Genomic DNA, 16080 nt, shown 5'->3' on the forward strand with positions numbered 1-16080 from the left:
GCAGACTGTGCTTATGACAAAATTTGGATCACACAAAGGAGGTAAACGTCATTCTAGTGTGGATGAGAGGCATAAATGTAGCAAAATGAATGCCTTTTTTTCCAATTAAAAAAAATATTTCATATTTATATAATTATATAAATATTATATAATTCATAAGAAATCGAAGAACGAACAGGTTTGACGTCATTTAGAACCAAATCTGACCAAAAAGAAGGTGTTTTTGTGTTAATTTCGGTGGTTCATAACGGCCCACCTTGGTAAACTTTTAGGAAAACTTCTACCCGTCTGCTTAACACTTACTGCCATTTATCCAGGTCATCGGTAGGTGACCTATACCTGAGGCTCCACCTACTACTTTGTTTATGTTTTTCAGTAAGTACTCAACCGGTGTGCAAGACCATATCATGCACATTTTTTTTTGTTTTTTTAATTAGTCTATACATTTAGGAATCAACTCCTCTCAAATACCTTAAGGGACCAATTAACATGCCATCTGCAACAAAAGCCATCTACCCAAAGTAAGACATGCCTCTATCACCATTTTTTTAATATTTAGACTCTTTTATAAACCCATCTTTGCAGTAGTAATGGTGTCATCATAAATTACAATAACAGAGTGTAATCGGCGCATATGACCACATATAGCATATTGGCATCGTTTTAGGTTTTAGATGGAGCATCCTCATCTTTAAATGCTCCTCTAAACACCTCCCACAGCGGTGTGACCAGTGTCGGAATGTTTGCAAAAAATGTGTACCGTTGTGTTTAGAAATTATTTTGACCCCTGAATGAAGAATATCGGGGCATTTAGCGTGGACATGGTCTGAAATGAAACCTCATTAAAACCACATACATACAAAGCTTTTTGGAACCACAGAGTGTTTACACACAAAATCAGCGTGTTTTTGATTCCACCCAAAGAGAGGCATTTATAAAATGGTATAATAAATTATCCATGGGGTATTTTGAGATGAAACATCAGACACATCCTGGGGACACCTGACACTTATATTACATCTTGTAAAAAGGGGCATAATAGGTCTCCTTTAAATGCCATTTTCTTACACCGAAAAAAACAACTTCAAAAGCGCTCAACATAACTGTAAATTTTGGAAAACGATGACATTAGGACATTAGGTTTCAAACTTCAACTGATTAGTGTGGATGTTTTTAGTTAAAAACAAACAAAAAAAATATTTCGCTATGTAAAATGCCATTCACACATGATTTTAATAGGGTTTGTTGTTAGCATGTTGCTAAAAGATCAACACAATAATCCAATAAGTACTGAACAACATGTATCACACACAAATAATGGGCAAAACTGTTCATTTTTAGTTGTATTGAACAGTATTGAATTAATTATAAGTATATTAAAATTGCAATTTTCTCTCGCTTCATCCACCAACTTGGATTACATATTATTTTCTTTTTTTTACTGAGCTTGACAATTTTATTTAATTGCCTTTTCAACAAAGGATACATGCAATGCTGCCTTAGAATTTTGCCAACAGGAAGTATCTTAAAAGGCAGCATCATTTATGACTGCATACGTAGGCAGCTCATTAGGTTTTGGAACAGAATTTCATCCTTCACCCTCACACACCGTGCCAGAGACGAATGATGAAGCAGTACTTAGATTAAGAGGGGTGACACTTTCTATCTGAAAGCTGCTAAAACAGGACAAAGAGTAATCTGAGACAGCAAATTACAGAAATAGCCAGGGGAAATCTTAAAAATAATGGGGGAGGGGATATATTCAAGATGGAAGGAAGGGTGAACAGAAAGAGAGATGAAGGGCTGTCTAAAATAACAAGACCCAGATGAATGAGACATGCAATAGAGCAAGGAAATCTTTCTGGATGGTTAAGATTATTGAAACAAAGTGGTTTATTCATTCACAGACAATCAAAATAAATTCTGCCAATTTTTGTTTTAAAAGGAATGTTCCAGGTTCAATAAAAGTTATACTCTATGGCCACATCGCAGATATTTTCTGTTTTTGGTTCACAGTAAGTGTGGACTTCATTCAGATACAAGCATGACATTTTTCTTAATCTGGAACAACCTACCATAAAATGTCAAGAAGAACTGCTAATAATCTACTTTGATACAGATCAAAAAAGGGTTTGGGCACAACTGAATAGATTTGTTTTTCATAATCGTTAAGAAGCCTTTTTTTTGGTGTTTTGTTTTTTAATGCCAAGTCATGGAGCACAGATCCTCGGCCCGCGCCCATGTAACTCAGCTTTATTACAGCAACGCTACCACGCAGACTGCAGACCAGCTGACAGGTGTCCCAGTTCAGGATGCCAGTATGTGGAGCTTAAAGCAGATCAGGTGTATATTTGCGTTGTAAGGTGTGCTGTCTGGATTATTCAACTGCGCTGTGACTGCTCTGGTGCACAGAGGTCCCAAAGTTGCTTTTCTGCACACACAGGCACAAGATTAAAGCTTCTCTAGGGGCAGATGTTATATATCATTTACATTTTGTCTTTGCCAAGTGATGGAGAAAAAATGAGGGACGCATGGAGGAAGGGGGAAATGCGGTAGCTTTTCTCAGGTGTCATATAGAGAATGATGGATTGCATATGACATCAGTGTTCTCGAATCTATTGACTGCATGGCTGTATTCGCTCTGCCTTTCTGTTGATCAAATGAATTAACCGACACCATCGGCCTTGCTCTGAATGATTCTAAACTACACTGTAGTCAAGAACAGATGCATTTTCACTTACTGCATTCATATTTTTCGCATACAATTAATGGTTCTTGCTAAGGCTAGTATTTCGCCATTTAAAAACAAACCTTAAGTATTAAACTTTGGCATGTTAACTCATTCTGCAGTTTGTGCAATGGACATTAATGACATCTCAAGTCATGCAGTTTGTTGAAAAGAGGTGTGCTTTTTCATTCCTATCCTAAGCAATCAGACTTACGATTTTCACCTGCTTGATGATAAATTGTGCTGTGGACTAATATTGAGGGAGGGACGCAAGTCATATCTAGAGACCAGATTATGAAAGAGACTTTGGCCAGCAAGCAATCACCCTAAACAAACTAGCAATCCAACAACCCTAAAAACCACCCAGAATACCCTAGAAACCACAAAGCAACCCACTAAAATCCACACAGAACACCTTAGCAACTGCACTGCAATGCCCTGGCCACCATCCACAACACTCCTACCCTGCATTGTAGAAGCTAATTTTACACAGGCAAGCACCACTTTAGTGCATGGAATTGCACTTTGCTCTAGTTTAGCATAGTGATTTATGTTATTGAATTAGAGTTAACCTTCTATTGGGAGTAAGTGACATTCCAATGAATATCACAAAGAAATTGAAATATTATCAAGTTAAAATTAAACAAATGACACCCCAAACAACCCTTTCCATTATAATGCATCTTTAAATGTTTCTGCCAATAAAGTCAGTCTAGTGTTAAACTCTTACTGTGATTTATAGATAATGTGAAAAAGGGCACTTTTTGCAGCATGATTTATATATTTGTTTTTGGCAAGTACGTAAAATGAATTAAAATGTCACGTCATCGAGTTTAATTTGCCATGTACAATAAGCCAATTGCTTCCTCATGAAGGCAGGTCACCTTCCACCCTCAGCAGGCTTACCAAGCAGGGACCCACATACTGTATTTTTAATTTCAATGTCCTTGTTTCTCAAATTGTAATCTATTGAGCAACTCCTATTCAGTATTATTTCATTTATGTGAATGTGATCAAGTGGGTCTGTATTTATTCACTTGGAAATACTATGTTGGAATACAAAGTTCTGGTAGAAACACTGCATCATTGGCTGAACAAGTCCTTTAATATCATAAGTGCGTGGTTCTCAATCAGGGGGCCCGGGTTACACTAGGGGCCTTAAGCAAATTTCAAAGAGGGCCACAAGATGACTTATATGTGTGAAGATGACAACATTATTTAAAATAAAATGTATTCAAATAATTGAACTTAATTAAAATGCTAAAAATGTAAGTTAATTAAACAGCTACAAATCAAGATGTAAGCCTACAATCATATTTTATACACTGATCAAAATGCACCACTTGTTTGTTTTTTTTTTTTGTTTGTTTGTTTACAACAGCACAGAGGTCTGTACGGCCTTAAGATATTTTCTAAGACAATATATCACAACAGTGCCTGCCTACTTTTTCAGCCATCTTTGTTCCGGAAGAAAAGGAACATCGGACAAAAAGACAAAGTTACAAGATTTGATACTTATCTAATATAAATAAACTACAGCTCCCTGAAGCATTAAGAAAGATTGAGAACAATGGCTTTTTAAACATAAGAATTAATGTATAACATAAGAATTAATGTATAAAATTCAGGGCATTTAACTAGGAACTTTAACTCATTTCAGTGTTTCCTGCAGCGCTTTACAGCAACAGCGCTCCATGGCAAAAGAATGATATCCAAGTTGTGAGCTGAGGTCTCTATTGAATGTGATGATATAAAGACCGTGTGCTGTGTAATAACACAGAAACAACAAGTCTTTCTATTGCAAAAGTCTGCATGGGCTAATCGTGCACAGCTCTATTCTGAGCATGTTTGAGACTCAAGATGGTTTCAGAGTGGATTGGTGCTTGCTCCACCAATTTCATCTTGTGCCTAAAGTACAAGATGTGCTCTGTTCGATTTGGTTTGGTTACTTGTGCTAAGCACATTAAACAGAATTTACATACCTACAAATTCACTGCAATTTATTACAGAAATATTACTTGTATAATAATAATAATAATCATCATCATCATCATCATCATCATCATCTCATATTAAATATTTTAATACAATTGTTATAGTATATTTCTGTAATTTCTTAAAATAACAAAAATAACTTTTTATTGATATCATTAATAATAAGTTTTATATAATAATGATATGATATCTAATTTGACTGGGTTCCAAAAATGCACCCAACAATGAAAAGAGTCCCAATCAGAAAATGCAGTCTGACAAATCCTTGTCTGAAAGAACTTACTGAATAAGTGTTGTTCAGTGTTCATATTACAATGTGAAGCTAATTAAAGATAAATTTTACAATACAGTTTTTTTGTAATTAAATAAATTTAAGCATTAAAATGTTACCAGTAAATATACTTATAATAGTATATACTTAGTTACCGATCTTCTGTAAGAATTACATTATTATTAAAGGGGCAGAACCCCTGCTGCAAGAGCTGAATTAGGTGGAAATCACTGAATCAAACTTATTCTGAGAACAATATGCAACACTTTAACTGAAATGTCCTTCAATGGATCAGAGACATCTACACACAAATACTCAAACCCTGATATACACATCAAGTACACCCAAACATAAACACAAATCACTGTGCATGGCTGCTCCTGCCACTATGTCTGTTTTTTTGAACTCAATAGCTGGCTCACTGCTGTGCCACCTGCTTGATTTCATGGGAAAAGACTTTTGGCCAGTACAGCAAAAATGTCTGTTTGCATCTCGCTATGGCTAAGATTAGGTTTACAGTTATAAAGGGTTCTAACAACGATAAGGTAAGGTTTGGGGGTTTCCAATTCCCCTATTCTGTCTGTTTATACTTTACATCCAGAACACTCCAAAGGTGTCCGTATCAAGCTTTGCCTCTTTCAAAAGGTTCAAGGCTGTTACTGCATTGGAGTGCAGTGAAAAAGAATAGAGCAAAAGAAAGATGTGGAGGAATTATTAAGAAAGTTCACCCAAAAATTTTAATTCTGTTGTCATTAACTCACACTCACATTGTTCCAGATGTGTATGACTGTCTTTCTTCCATTGAACACAAATATACTGAAGATGTTAGGCAGAATTTTTGCCTCAGTCATTCACCATTCACTTTCAAAGCATCTTTTTTCCAATGGAAGAAAGTCAGTCTTAGAGGGTTGAAACAACATGAGGGTGAGTAAATGGGTGAATCATTTCTTTAAGAAGTATCCATACCAACTAAAATCTAATGTGATCAAGAATGTGGGCAACAGCTTTTAGACCTGCCTTTGTAGAACCTTTCATTTGCATTTACATACAATGTATATGTTAATTTACAATATCTAAGGAAACTTTCCTCAGCCTTTTCCACAGAATCTGTATGTGAAAACATGCATGTATATAATACAGCAGATGTTGCCATGACACATCTCGTATTTCCATGTAATTTCAGAAGAATATAAAGACAGGTCAGCCTTATGTTAGTGAAAAGGAATTTGTTAAGTTTAAACCGATTTCTTGCTGCCGATTCATTGCGTAATGCAGGGTGTTACTTCAGGAATCAATGAGCTCAGGCAGGAGGACAGGTCTTAACCATGTCTCTACAAGTGTGCACAAACAAATTACATCAAACACTGGGAATTAGCCCATCATTGATATCTCAGGTTCTCTAAATTCCACAATGACAGACAGACAAGGGTAAGTGAAAGCTGGAATTCTCGGTCCAGGAGCTCTTTTTGACAGTACTACTTGTTATTAAACACTAGTAGCTTGTTTCTTTGGAACAGTAGCTAGCCTTCTGGGGGAAAGCAGCTTAGCCAACCTAGGCTGGTTTGCTGTCTTAGCTGGTCTCACAAGCTGGCCAAGCTGATGGGTGCCCTATTTGCCGGTTGTAGAGGGGTTTGAGAAACCAGTCAGGTTGGGAGACCAGCTAATGGCTGACCTTATACAAGACTGTTTGTGTTAGTGCATTTTTAATTTTCTTATGTTCATTCCTAATTTGTTTTAAATGTGCGGTGGAAGGTTTTGCTGAAACTGCTAATTCAATATTATTGCTATTAAGTTCCATGAATCTTCTGCACAAGTAATTTATCCTAACCTTGTTTTTCCTCATTAAAAAAGGATTTGTTTTACATGAGCCTGTAAGACATCCTGTTCCCCCCCTCACACATAACTTTTCTGTTAGATATCACACTGTATTGATTAATGAATGCCTCTATTTTAATCAAATTTAATTTGTTTTCGGACTTGTAGCAAAAAGTATTTTGACACTTAAAAATGTATTACTGTCTTTACATTAGATTAAAAAACAGGTGAGCATTTAAAGTAATTTTATAGTAGAGTACTCTAAAAATATATATTTTTTAAAAATTACAAAAAAATGTGCACTCACATATAGAAACATACTGCACATTCCAAGTCTTCTGAAGCCATACAAATCACTTTAAATAATTTTCTTATTGAGTGAAATATCCCTTTCACAATGTCATGCATCCACAGCGCTAACCAATGTATTCAGTTGTAATGGGAAGATTTAGGTGAGAGAAGCAGTTTCTTAGTTACCCATGGCAAGCAAAGACACCAAAATTGCAATTTTCAAGTTTCATACAGGTGTCATAGCAATCACAGAGGAATCACAGATTTAATTCATCACATTAACTATGGACATGTTCCACAATATTTAACAACCAGAAAACATCCAAATAATTTTTGTCTTCCTTTTGAACAGTATACGGTTTATATTAGAATTTAAAACCCCAACAAACTTATTTTTGTTAAATGTTTTGCTTGAAAAAAATGGGTTTGTGCTATGTCTTTACAATAAATGCCACCTGGCTTAACATTCTGTTGTGTAATGCAAAACACAAACGTCTTAAAAAAAATGTTAGGGCCATCACAAGTTATTTTTGATTGCCATTTTAAGGAAGCTCTGTTCAGCAAATAGGTACTCATGGAGTCCAGTCTTATCTGTGAGTCACAGGAAGATACAAAAATAAGACACAGCCTCTATTGTGTTGCCAATCACTAATGATGGAATCTCAGACTCCTTTTCTCATATCCTGTTTTTACAGAAACAGTAAAGCACAGCCTTCTGAACCCATCAGAGAACAGGCAGAGCAAGTGAGAGAGAGAGACTAAAAGAACTAAATGCACTTAACAAGTGCTGAGAGAACAACTGCTCTTATCAAATAATCAGATGACCTTATTTTAGGTCACACATGCCACATGTGCTTCCATCCAGCAGAAAAAGGCCTGACAGACAAGCAGTATTAATGGGTTCATTAAGATAACGGGGCACAGTAGTTGCTCCACACCTTTTTCTTAGACGAATAAAAAAATTTTTTTTTTTTAAAAATCATCATTTCCTTTTAACAAAGTTATTTTCATCCCACGACTGAGTTCAACACACTCTAGGGATTAGTTAGTTTGAATTATCTTATTGTAACCCATTCATTTGAATATGCTTTTTCCAAAGGCAAACAACAAATTATAGTGGCATTTCTGTAATCCTGATGGAAAATATAAAATAAGGAAAGAAATTGGAATTCACAGTTTACAGTCAACAAAACAACCATTTCCTGAGCAATGTGACCTTTGAGGATGTCATGTGACCTTTGGAATGACAAATCTTCCTCTGTAGACACCCCCTTCATTTAGAGCTTCAATCTGTACAATACATAAGCAATACACCATCTCTTCTTTTCACTAAGAGAAGTTGTTTTTCCCCCCATTTGACCATCAGCAAGATTGCAAATTTGACTTATAAATGCAACAATTTATTTTAGCACTTAAAGGAATAGTTCACCCACCCTCTCTCATCACGCCATTCCAGATGTAAATTACTTTATTTTGCAGAACACAAACAAAGATTTTTAGATGAATATTTAATCAGTGTAGGTCCATACAATGTTAGTGAATGGGGTCCAAAACTTTGAGCACTAGAAAGTGTAATTGAGCTTAAAATCATGATCGTACTCAGAGAACGCAATGGCGTGAAAAAGGTGTTAAATTTTGGTCTGATATTACCCAAATTGTTGGTTCGCTTCAGAAGACATTAAAACATTGGAGTAATATGGATTAATTTTATGCTCTTTTTGGACCTTCAAAGTTTTGGTCACCATTCACTTAAATTGTATGGACCTAAAGAGCGGAGATATTCTTCTAAAAATCTGTGATTTTTGGGTAAACTATCCCTTTAAAGCGACAGTTCATCCAAATGTGAAAACTCAATCATCATTTACTCAAGCTTATGTTGTTCCAAACTTGTAGGACTTTCCTTCATGGAACACAGAAGGAAAGTTTGAAGAATGTTACAGTAGCCGTGGCAGAGCAGTGCAATGGTGCAAATTTAGATTTTAACCCATTTGCACAGGTGCGATAAGTTTAGCTTCTTGTGCTTGGAAAATCCACATATGTCAACTTTGCCATCGCAAAAACCTAAATGCATTCAAACTCTAGCCCAAGGCCATGGACGCGTTTTCAGGGTCGAGGTAATGTACCCTAATGTACATGTGGCAGTGATCAAGAGTTGCGAAACCCTAACTTTATACACTTTATACACGCCATGCTAAAACAAGAGCAGCAGAAACTGAGAGACGATCAATTAAAACAGAGATATTATTCTGTTTGCCAACAAGTTTGTTGGTATCAATGCTTGGCTCATAGAGAACAAGCTTAAAGTTGGTGAGCTTTGGACTCAGAAACATTGAATTCAGCATGTTTCATAGCACCTGCATTCCTCTAATAGTCCATTCATGGGTCTCAGTATGCTGTCACTGTATGGAAAAGTGTAGTGTTAACATTCTTCAAAATGAGTATGCTCAGAAAACAGACAAAACAGGTTTGGAACAACATTAGTGTGAGCAAATGATGACAAACTTTTTGTTTGTGTGAACCATCCCTTTAAAAGACAAAACAGCAAACTTTACAAAAGAACTTGTCTCATAAGAACTGTTCTTCTACCCTCACTGGTGACCTAGATAGTTTGAAAAGACTAGGACATTAGTCCAATCCCAAAGGACAAAGTTCAGAATGCCTTCTTAAGAGATACATTACCTTGATTTTTGAAAAGTGCTAAATCAAAAAAAGTCTGGACAAACATCCCCTCCAATTCATAAGCCTTTTATTTAGTCTGGCCACTACAGTCTCAGAATTACTATATATAATAACGGATACTGTATTTATTACAAACGATACAGTGTCTCATAAGGAGAAGAAAGTGAGGTGTTTCCTTCCAATTAAACTCACTTGACCTTAAATCAGTCAAAGAGGAACTGGAACTGTAATAAAACCTAGTCTGGAGTTAGAGGAGCTGTGAAAGCAGTGATCAGACGTCTGGGCTTGGATAGCCTTGATTATATGTTGGAAGAGTAAAGTAGAATCACCTCTCAAACGCTTCTTAACTGCAGGGTACAATGAAGACTGACAGACTCTTCATCATCTAGATCTGACAGATTGATGCTTGTGAAGAGACAGAAAGGTCCAATCTCTGTTTCTGTCTCTTACACACATACACACACAAACAAACACCTCAATTTAAAAGTCAGACCTTACCTCTGATTTAGCCGGCGCTCATCATCACTTCCAAAGTCCTGGGGGGGGAAAGCATAGAATAAGAGAAACAGAGGTTAGGCGATTCAAATGCCGTTCAATTTTTAATTTCAATGCTTTCAATCAAGGCAGCACAGACTACATCATTTCCGATATAATAAATCTAATTACGTCTTGACATATCTTCCATCTAGAACAAATTATTGTGCTTCCCTTACAAATTCAGCATCTGTTGTGAAAATGTCAGCACAATCCGGAATTACTAGTAATAATGGAGAGGCCAAAACTCCTTAGGCACCGTAACTTTTACAAATTCCACAACCTCACCCAACTCAAAACCGGTGCAATGCACAACAGTCTAAACGGGTTTATTTTTTATTTTCTAGTGCAATGCAGAATGGTCAACATTTGTACCATTTATACACAGTACAACACTTAAAGCCCTACATTAAATAAAATAATTGACAAATCACTGTTCTGAGTAACATGACAAAGAAGAGATGTTCTCCTTTAAACCACCGACCTCTCAAACGTAAAGGATGAGGGCCTCACCTTAAGATAAAGTTTCATCATAACAAAGAGTGTTTTTAAATAGTTCTTCATTGTATATGAATGTGACAGCCATGGTTATTGGGTTGCAGATAGTGGTATGTAACGCTAAATACAGGCAGGTTAGTGCGCCATGGTCAGACATGAAATATATGTGAAGGGGAAGAAACCTTGTCATCAAGAATCAGTTGTATAAGGGTTTCTATCACATACTTTAACAAAATATATCCCTACATGCAGAAGCTGGAACCATAAGACTTTATTAGCAGGGCAAGCTTTCAAGGGAATGAAAAGTGGAAACAATGAGGAGTTTGAGTATGATGAGGATTTGTGATGTATCACATTTTAATAAAAGTGGAGGAACAGACACTGAGACAAAAAAGGTGTGTTGAAATAAGGGACGATATGTTAGTTTAATACCGGTATATGGATGGTAGAAATCAATTAATTACTGACTTTAAGTCAACATTCTTCTCAACCAAATTTAATGATGTATTTGAGTAAAACAGAAAATTCAACAAGATAAAAAAATAGCAGAGCCTGCTCTGAGACTTGATTTTAATCCATCGGTAAATAATTGTAATATGAAATGTGGTGGACAGGTGGTTGGAGAGGATGGTGAAAAAGTAGGTTTCAGAGGTGAAGCAAGTTAGTACAATTATGAAGACAAACATTTTATTTCTTTTTTAATAACATGGACATTTTCAGCCATCTTGGATACAGAAAAATTTTTCCCTATTTAATTCCATATGGATTTCATAACCTCCTGAGACCCCACGGTCCACTTGCGTGGACAATACATTTTGGCTTTGCTATAGGCAATGCATAATTTCATTTCATTTAAACTGACTGATCTCAGTTCAGGAGACTCTAGGCTGTCATTAAAGCGTTAAACTTTCGACACACGAGTCATGTGACAAAATTACATGGTGCCGATCTCAGCCGAGTTTGTCTTTGGGAGAAATAGGTAAGAAACCTCATTAAGTTTTTACATTAAAACGTATGAGTCTCTAGTTTCATCCAATATGCCATTTTAAAAAATGTATTGATTTATTGTGAAATGGTACGCTGTTAAACACAGTGACCATGTATGTGGACTATAGGCTCATTCCTTAAAATATCCTATTTTCACTGAGAACCAATGGATGGAAAATTTTGATATCAGTAGCTGTATACGGAGTTAGGATGAAAATAAGGCACATTTCAAATTGTTTTGAGACCAGTACAGACAGACAGCACACTGGAGGTTAAGTCATATCCTAATTAGGAACCAAGGGAGGATCCTATAGCTTTCCTATGCAGCCAAGTGCATTCACTCCTAACATCCGGTCAAAAGTTCAGTTTCAGACTACAGATTTAGTTTGGACAACTCAACATGTTTTCCAGACAATGGTAATCAATAAATAGATTTTTTCATACAAAATTTTATTTTAAGATGGTTGGCAGTGATTGGATGATGAGAATTATTTATGCTAATTTCAAAAAGTGTAATAGAAAAGGCACAAAGCAGTCATGCTCATGTCTCAAGGATAAAATACATCATAAATGAGTTCTAAGACAAGGAGTGATATTTCATGGCACCTATTTCAGTGACATCAGGAGGCATTTTCTGCAAGTCATTTCATTAAAACAAATCACTTACAGCACCTTTAATTTCTCCCTCCTTTCGTTTTGCATCACCATCACTGTGTATCTCATTATCTCTCGCCCCCTCTTTTTGCTCAGTCAATCCATCCATCAGCCCTCTATCCATCTCTTTTCCTCTCCAACATTTATCTCTCTATCTCTGCTTAAGAGACGATGACATCACTGCAGCTGCATGTTCTTCAGTCTCTCTGAAGACATGCTGTGAATTCTAAATTAAGTGTGTGTGCTAGTGCGCATGCACATGTCCTTACAGGCATAGCTCAAAGATTTTACAGAATCATTAATACAGTTCTGAGATGCATTCCTTCCTTGTATTTAATTCATTATAAATTATATTATCAGCACAACAATTTGAATGTTTGATCGATTTTATGAAAGCATGCATTCAAGCTGGCATGGACTCCGCAAGCAAAACCTAATAATCCATGTTGTAACAGTATGATTTGAGAAGGTTCCAAAGAGGAAACTTGTGGCAGAAAACTTGATTAGTGACCTAGAAATAGTGCAGAAACTTTCCACATCATAGAGTGAATAAATTGTTTAAAATGTATTAGGATTTCTTCATTAAACCTGGACATTTTTTTTCTTTTTTTTTTGTGTTCTATGGGTTTTATATGTGGTCTCAGACTTTTGGACTGTAAAAAAAAAAAAAGAATGTCTGGTTTCCGTGAGCAGTAAACGGCCACATTTCCTAGAAGACCGTGAGGTTTCTCTGACCCTGGTACAGTAAAAGAGACTAAAAAGTATGATTTACGCCTAGATCTGCATGTATATAACAATAGCAGTTCACGAATATTTTAAAACCATGATGCAAGAGATATTCTCATAATACAGTGTGTATCAAACCAGTTCTCTGCACTTTAAGAGGTCTCCCATTGAAAAGTGTAGAACTATTGCCCTCTACTGTCTGCAACTTGCACAATGGATTTCTATGACAACTATGATGTCCCATGAACTATGATAAAATGTTGAGCCCTTTTATGAGAAAAGGCATTTTAAAACCTAAAAGAAACTTTTAGCAGGTTTTCAGAAAAAACACCTGAGAATCACCAGCAATGAAAAGCAATACAATTCTCCTAGTGAGACTGGCTAAAAGGGCTCACTTCAAATGAAATGGTACAAAAAGGAGGCCTTTCATCGCATGAGGAGCTTAGCTGTGCCGGGGCACAATGACTTAGATTTAAATTTCTGTCGAGCAGAAATGCAGGCCTCATGGGGGCCAGACCTTCAACTCTCACACAAAGAACTGCAGCTCATGAAAAGCTTACTAGTGTTGCCAAAAAAATGACAACCAACAGATCTGGACCCCACATTTACAGTAACAACATAAAAAGAAAGTGTAATTAGTGCTAACCAAGCAAACTGCAATGGCCTATAGGTGCATTTGTGGTAGCACGAACCAAACTAGGAATGAAACGGTGAAGGCTGTGTTCAGTATATCTGTTGTTGGACATGTCGATTGTGTACAGGAGAGCTCATGCCCACCCTTTTGATGGTTCCCCTTTCAAAATGTGATGGCTTGAGGTGACAAGATCAATGAGTGTAACAAATGAATGGAAGACCGCAGTACAACATAACACAATGAGATACGTGTAAACAAACCCCTCCAACTATATAGAATCACTTGAGCAATGTGTCAAAGATTCTTAGAGATAAACAAATCCATATTATTCATAGAAAGTAGTAGCATACTAAGTGTGAGTGTTGCATATACACATTTTGTTACTTAAGAGTTGGCAAGCCATCCATGAAAATTCAAGTTCAACAAGCCAGGAAGTCTGTGCAAATGGAAATACAGTGTATTTGTGGTTTGCCATCGGTAAATCACAAACTGGATTGTTCATTTGCCAAACAATCTGCGGCAGTTTAACTTCAAGGCTTTCAACTGTGGAGAAAAATTTTATAAAATATATCATGCTGTCTTCAATTTTCTTGAAAGTAATTAGCAACCATTAATTAATTAGAAATTTCTGACTAATTAAATGTTAACATTACATAATGTTGTAATGTTTGTTTATGTTCTTAATGAAAGTTATTAGCCTAATAAACTGTTACATAGAAAATCTTGCTTTTTATAATGGAGGGTCCCACCCTGATAGCACACGTACATCACCCAGTCATTTATTTGATGTGTGTGTTTACATCTGGAAGACTTATTTTTACATTGTTTGCTCATCTGCAATACCTCTATAAGACATATGTCAATAGTTATGCCTCAGACGTAAATAAGACATTCAGCAGATGTCTTTGAGATGTATATGATTTAGAATGTTTGTAAATCTAATCCTTTTATGATTCTTGGTAGATTAGATTGTGATGCTTTCCAGATGAACAGATCTAAAACAGACATCTCAGAGATGTAGGTGTGCTATCTGGGCAGAAACTCATCTGCAATAAGTCTATAAGACGTTTACTCTTGGATGTCAATAAGACATTCATCAAATGTCTTTGAGAAGTTTATGACTTGGAATATTTGTTAATCTGATCTTGTTAAGATGTTTAGCAGATGTCAAATAGAACATGATGCTTTCCATCACATTTTAAACAGGCATCGATATTTAAGTCTTTTTATACTATAAATCTCCACTTTCACTTTTACATTATTTTACATTTTGAACGTGAAAAACAAAGGACTTAAATATTAATCTGTTTTTCACCAACACCTATAACACTTTACTATAATAACAAAGATGCAGTGTGGATTTAACCACTGGAATTGTATGGATTACTATTAAGGCCCAAACATACTCTATGCAAGTACTTGAACGAAGATGCACATTGCTACACAAACTCAATTTCATGCATGTTGCGTTGTGAAATGTGTCAGCGCTCAATTCATAACACAACGCAAGTACACGCTGCATTCTCAGCGTTGCCACAAGGGACACTAGAGCGGAATTTGTGTCAAATCTTTTCGAATAAATACATATACGACTTTTTGTCCCCAGTCCATTCAAACAAACTTGTTTTTTTCTCTTAATGAAACTGGTCTCCAAACAGTTTGAAAAGCACATTATTTTCATTCTGCCTCTGTTTACAGCCTCCGAATGCAGCATTTTCCTGGTTTCGGACGCAGCACCGATTTCGTGGTCTCGCCTACAAAATCTATTGCCCTATTGTGGTCTGAGGTTTGTAACCGCCAGTGCAAAGCAAGTGCAAAGCAAGACCACAAATAATGTATTTACAACGGGACCACACGTTGACCAGGCGCTCGTGTTTAGGATTGCATACTTCAGTGAAGTATGAATTAGCCTTTATTCTGCCTTTATATGCTTTTTGGACCTTCAAAGTTCTGGCCACAACTCACTTCCATTGTAAGGACCAACAGGGCTGAGATATTCTTCTAAAAATCTTTGTTTGTATTCTGCTGAAGAAAGCCATACACATCTGGGATGGCATGAGGGTGAGCAAATGATGAGAGAATTTTCATTTTGGATGAGCTATTGCTTTAAACAGAATTTCTTGGAGATTATATGCTATCTGGATAAACAATTTCTGAAACAAAACATTCATGATGAAGGTGAATGAAGTAAAATTTAACTTAATCTATGTGTTAAATAATTATGCAGACCTACAGTGCATAAAACAGACACATGAATAAAGTGTTCAT

General features: G+C 36.2%; 1 protein-coding gene across 1 annotated transcript in view; it reads right to left on the reverse strand.

Moving 5' to 3' along the window:
• The window catches only part of ssh1a (slingshot protein phosphatase 1a), a 51691-nt gene that overhangs the window by 35012 nt on the left and 599 nt on the right, over positions 1–16080 (reverse strand). The window contains exon 2 of the mRNA XM_052104712.1: positions 10278–10315. Within this exon, the coding sequence (XP_051960672.1) occupies positions 10278–10315 (38 nt within the window). The remainder of the gene's footprint in view (positions 1–10277; positions 10316–16080) is intronic.

Source organism: Xyrauchen texanus, chromosome 3 (assembly GCF_025860055.1).
Source record: "Xyrauchen texanus isolate HMW12.3.18 chromosome 3, RBS_HiC_50CHRs, whole genome shotgun sequence".
Taxonomy (NCBI): Eukaryota; Metazoa; Chordata; class Actinopteri; order Cypriniformes; family Catostomidae; genus Xyrauchen; species Xyrauchen texanus.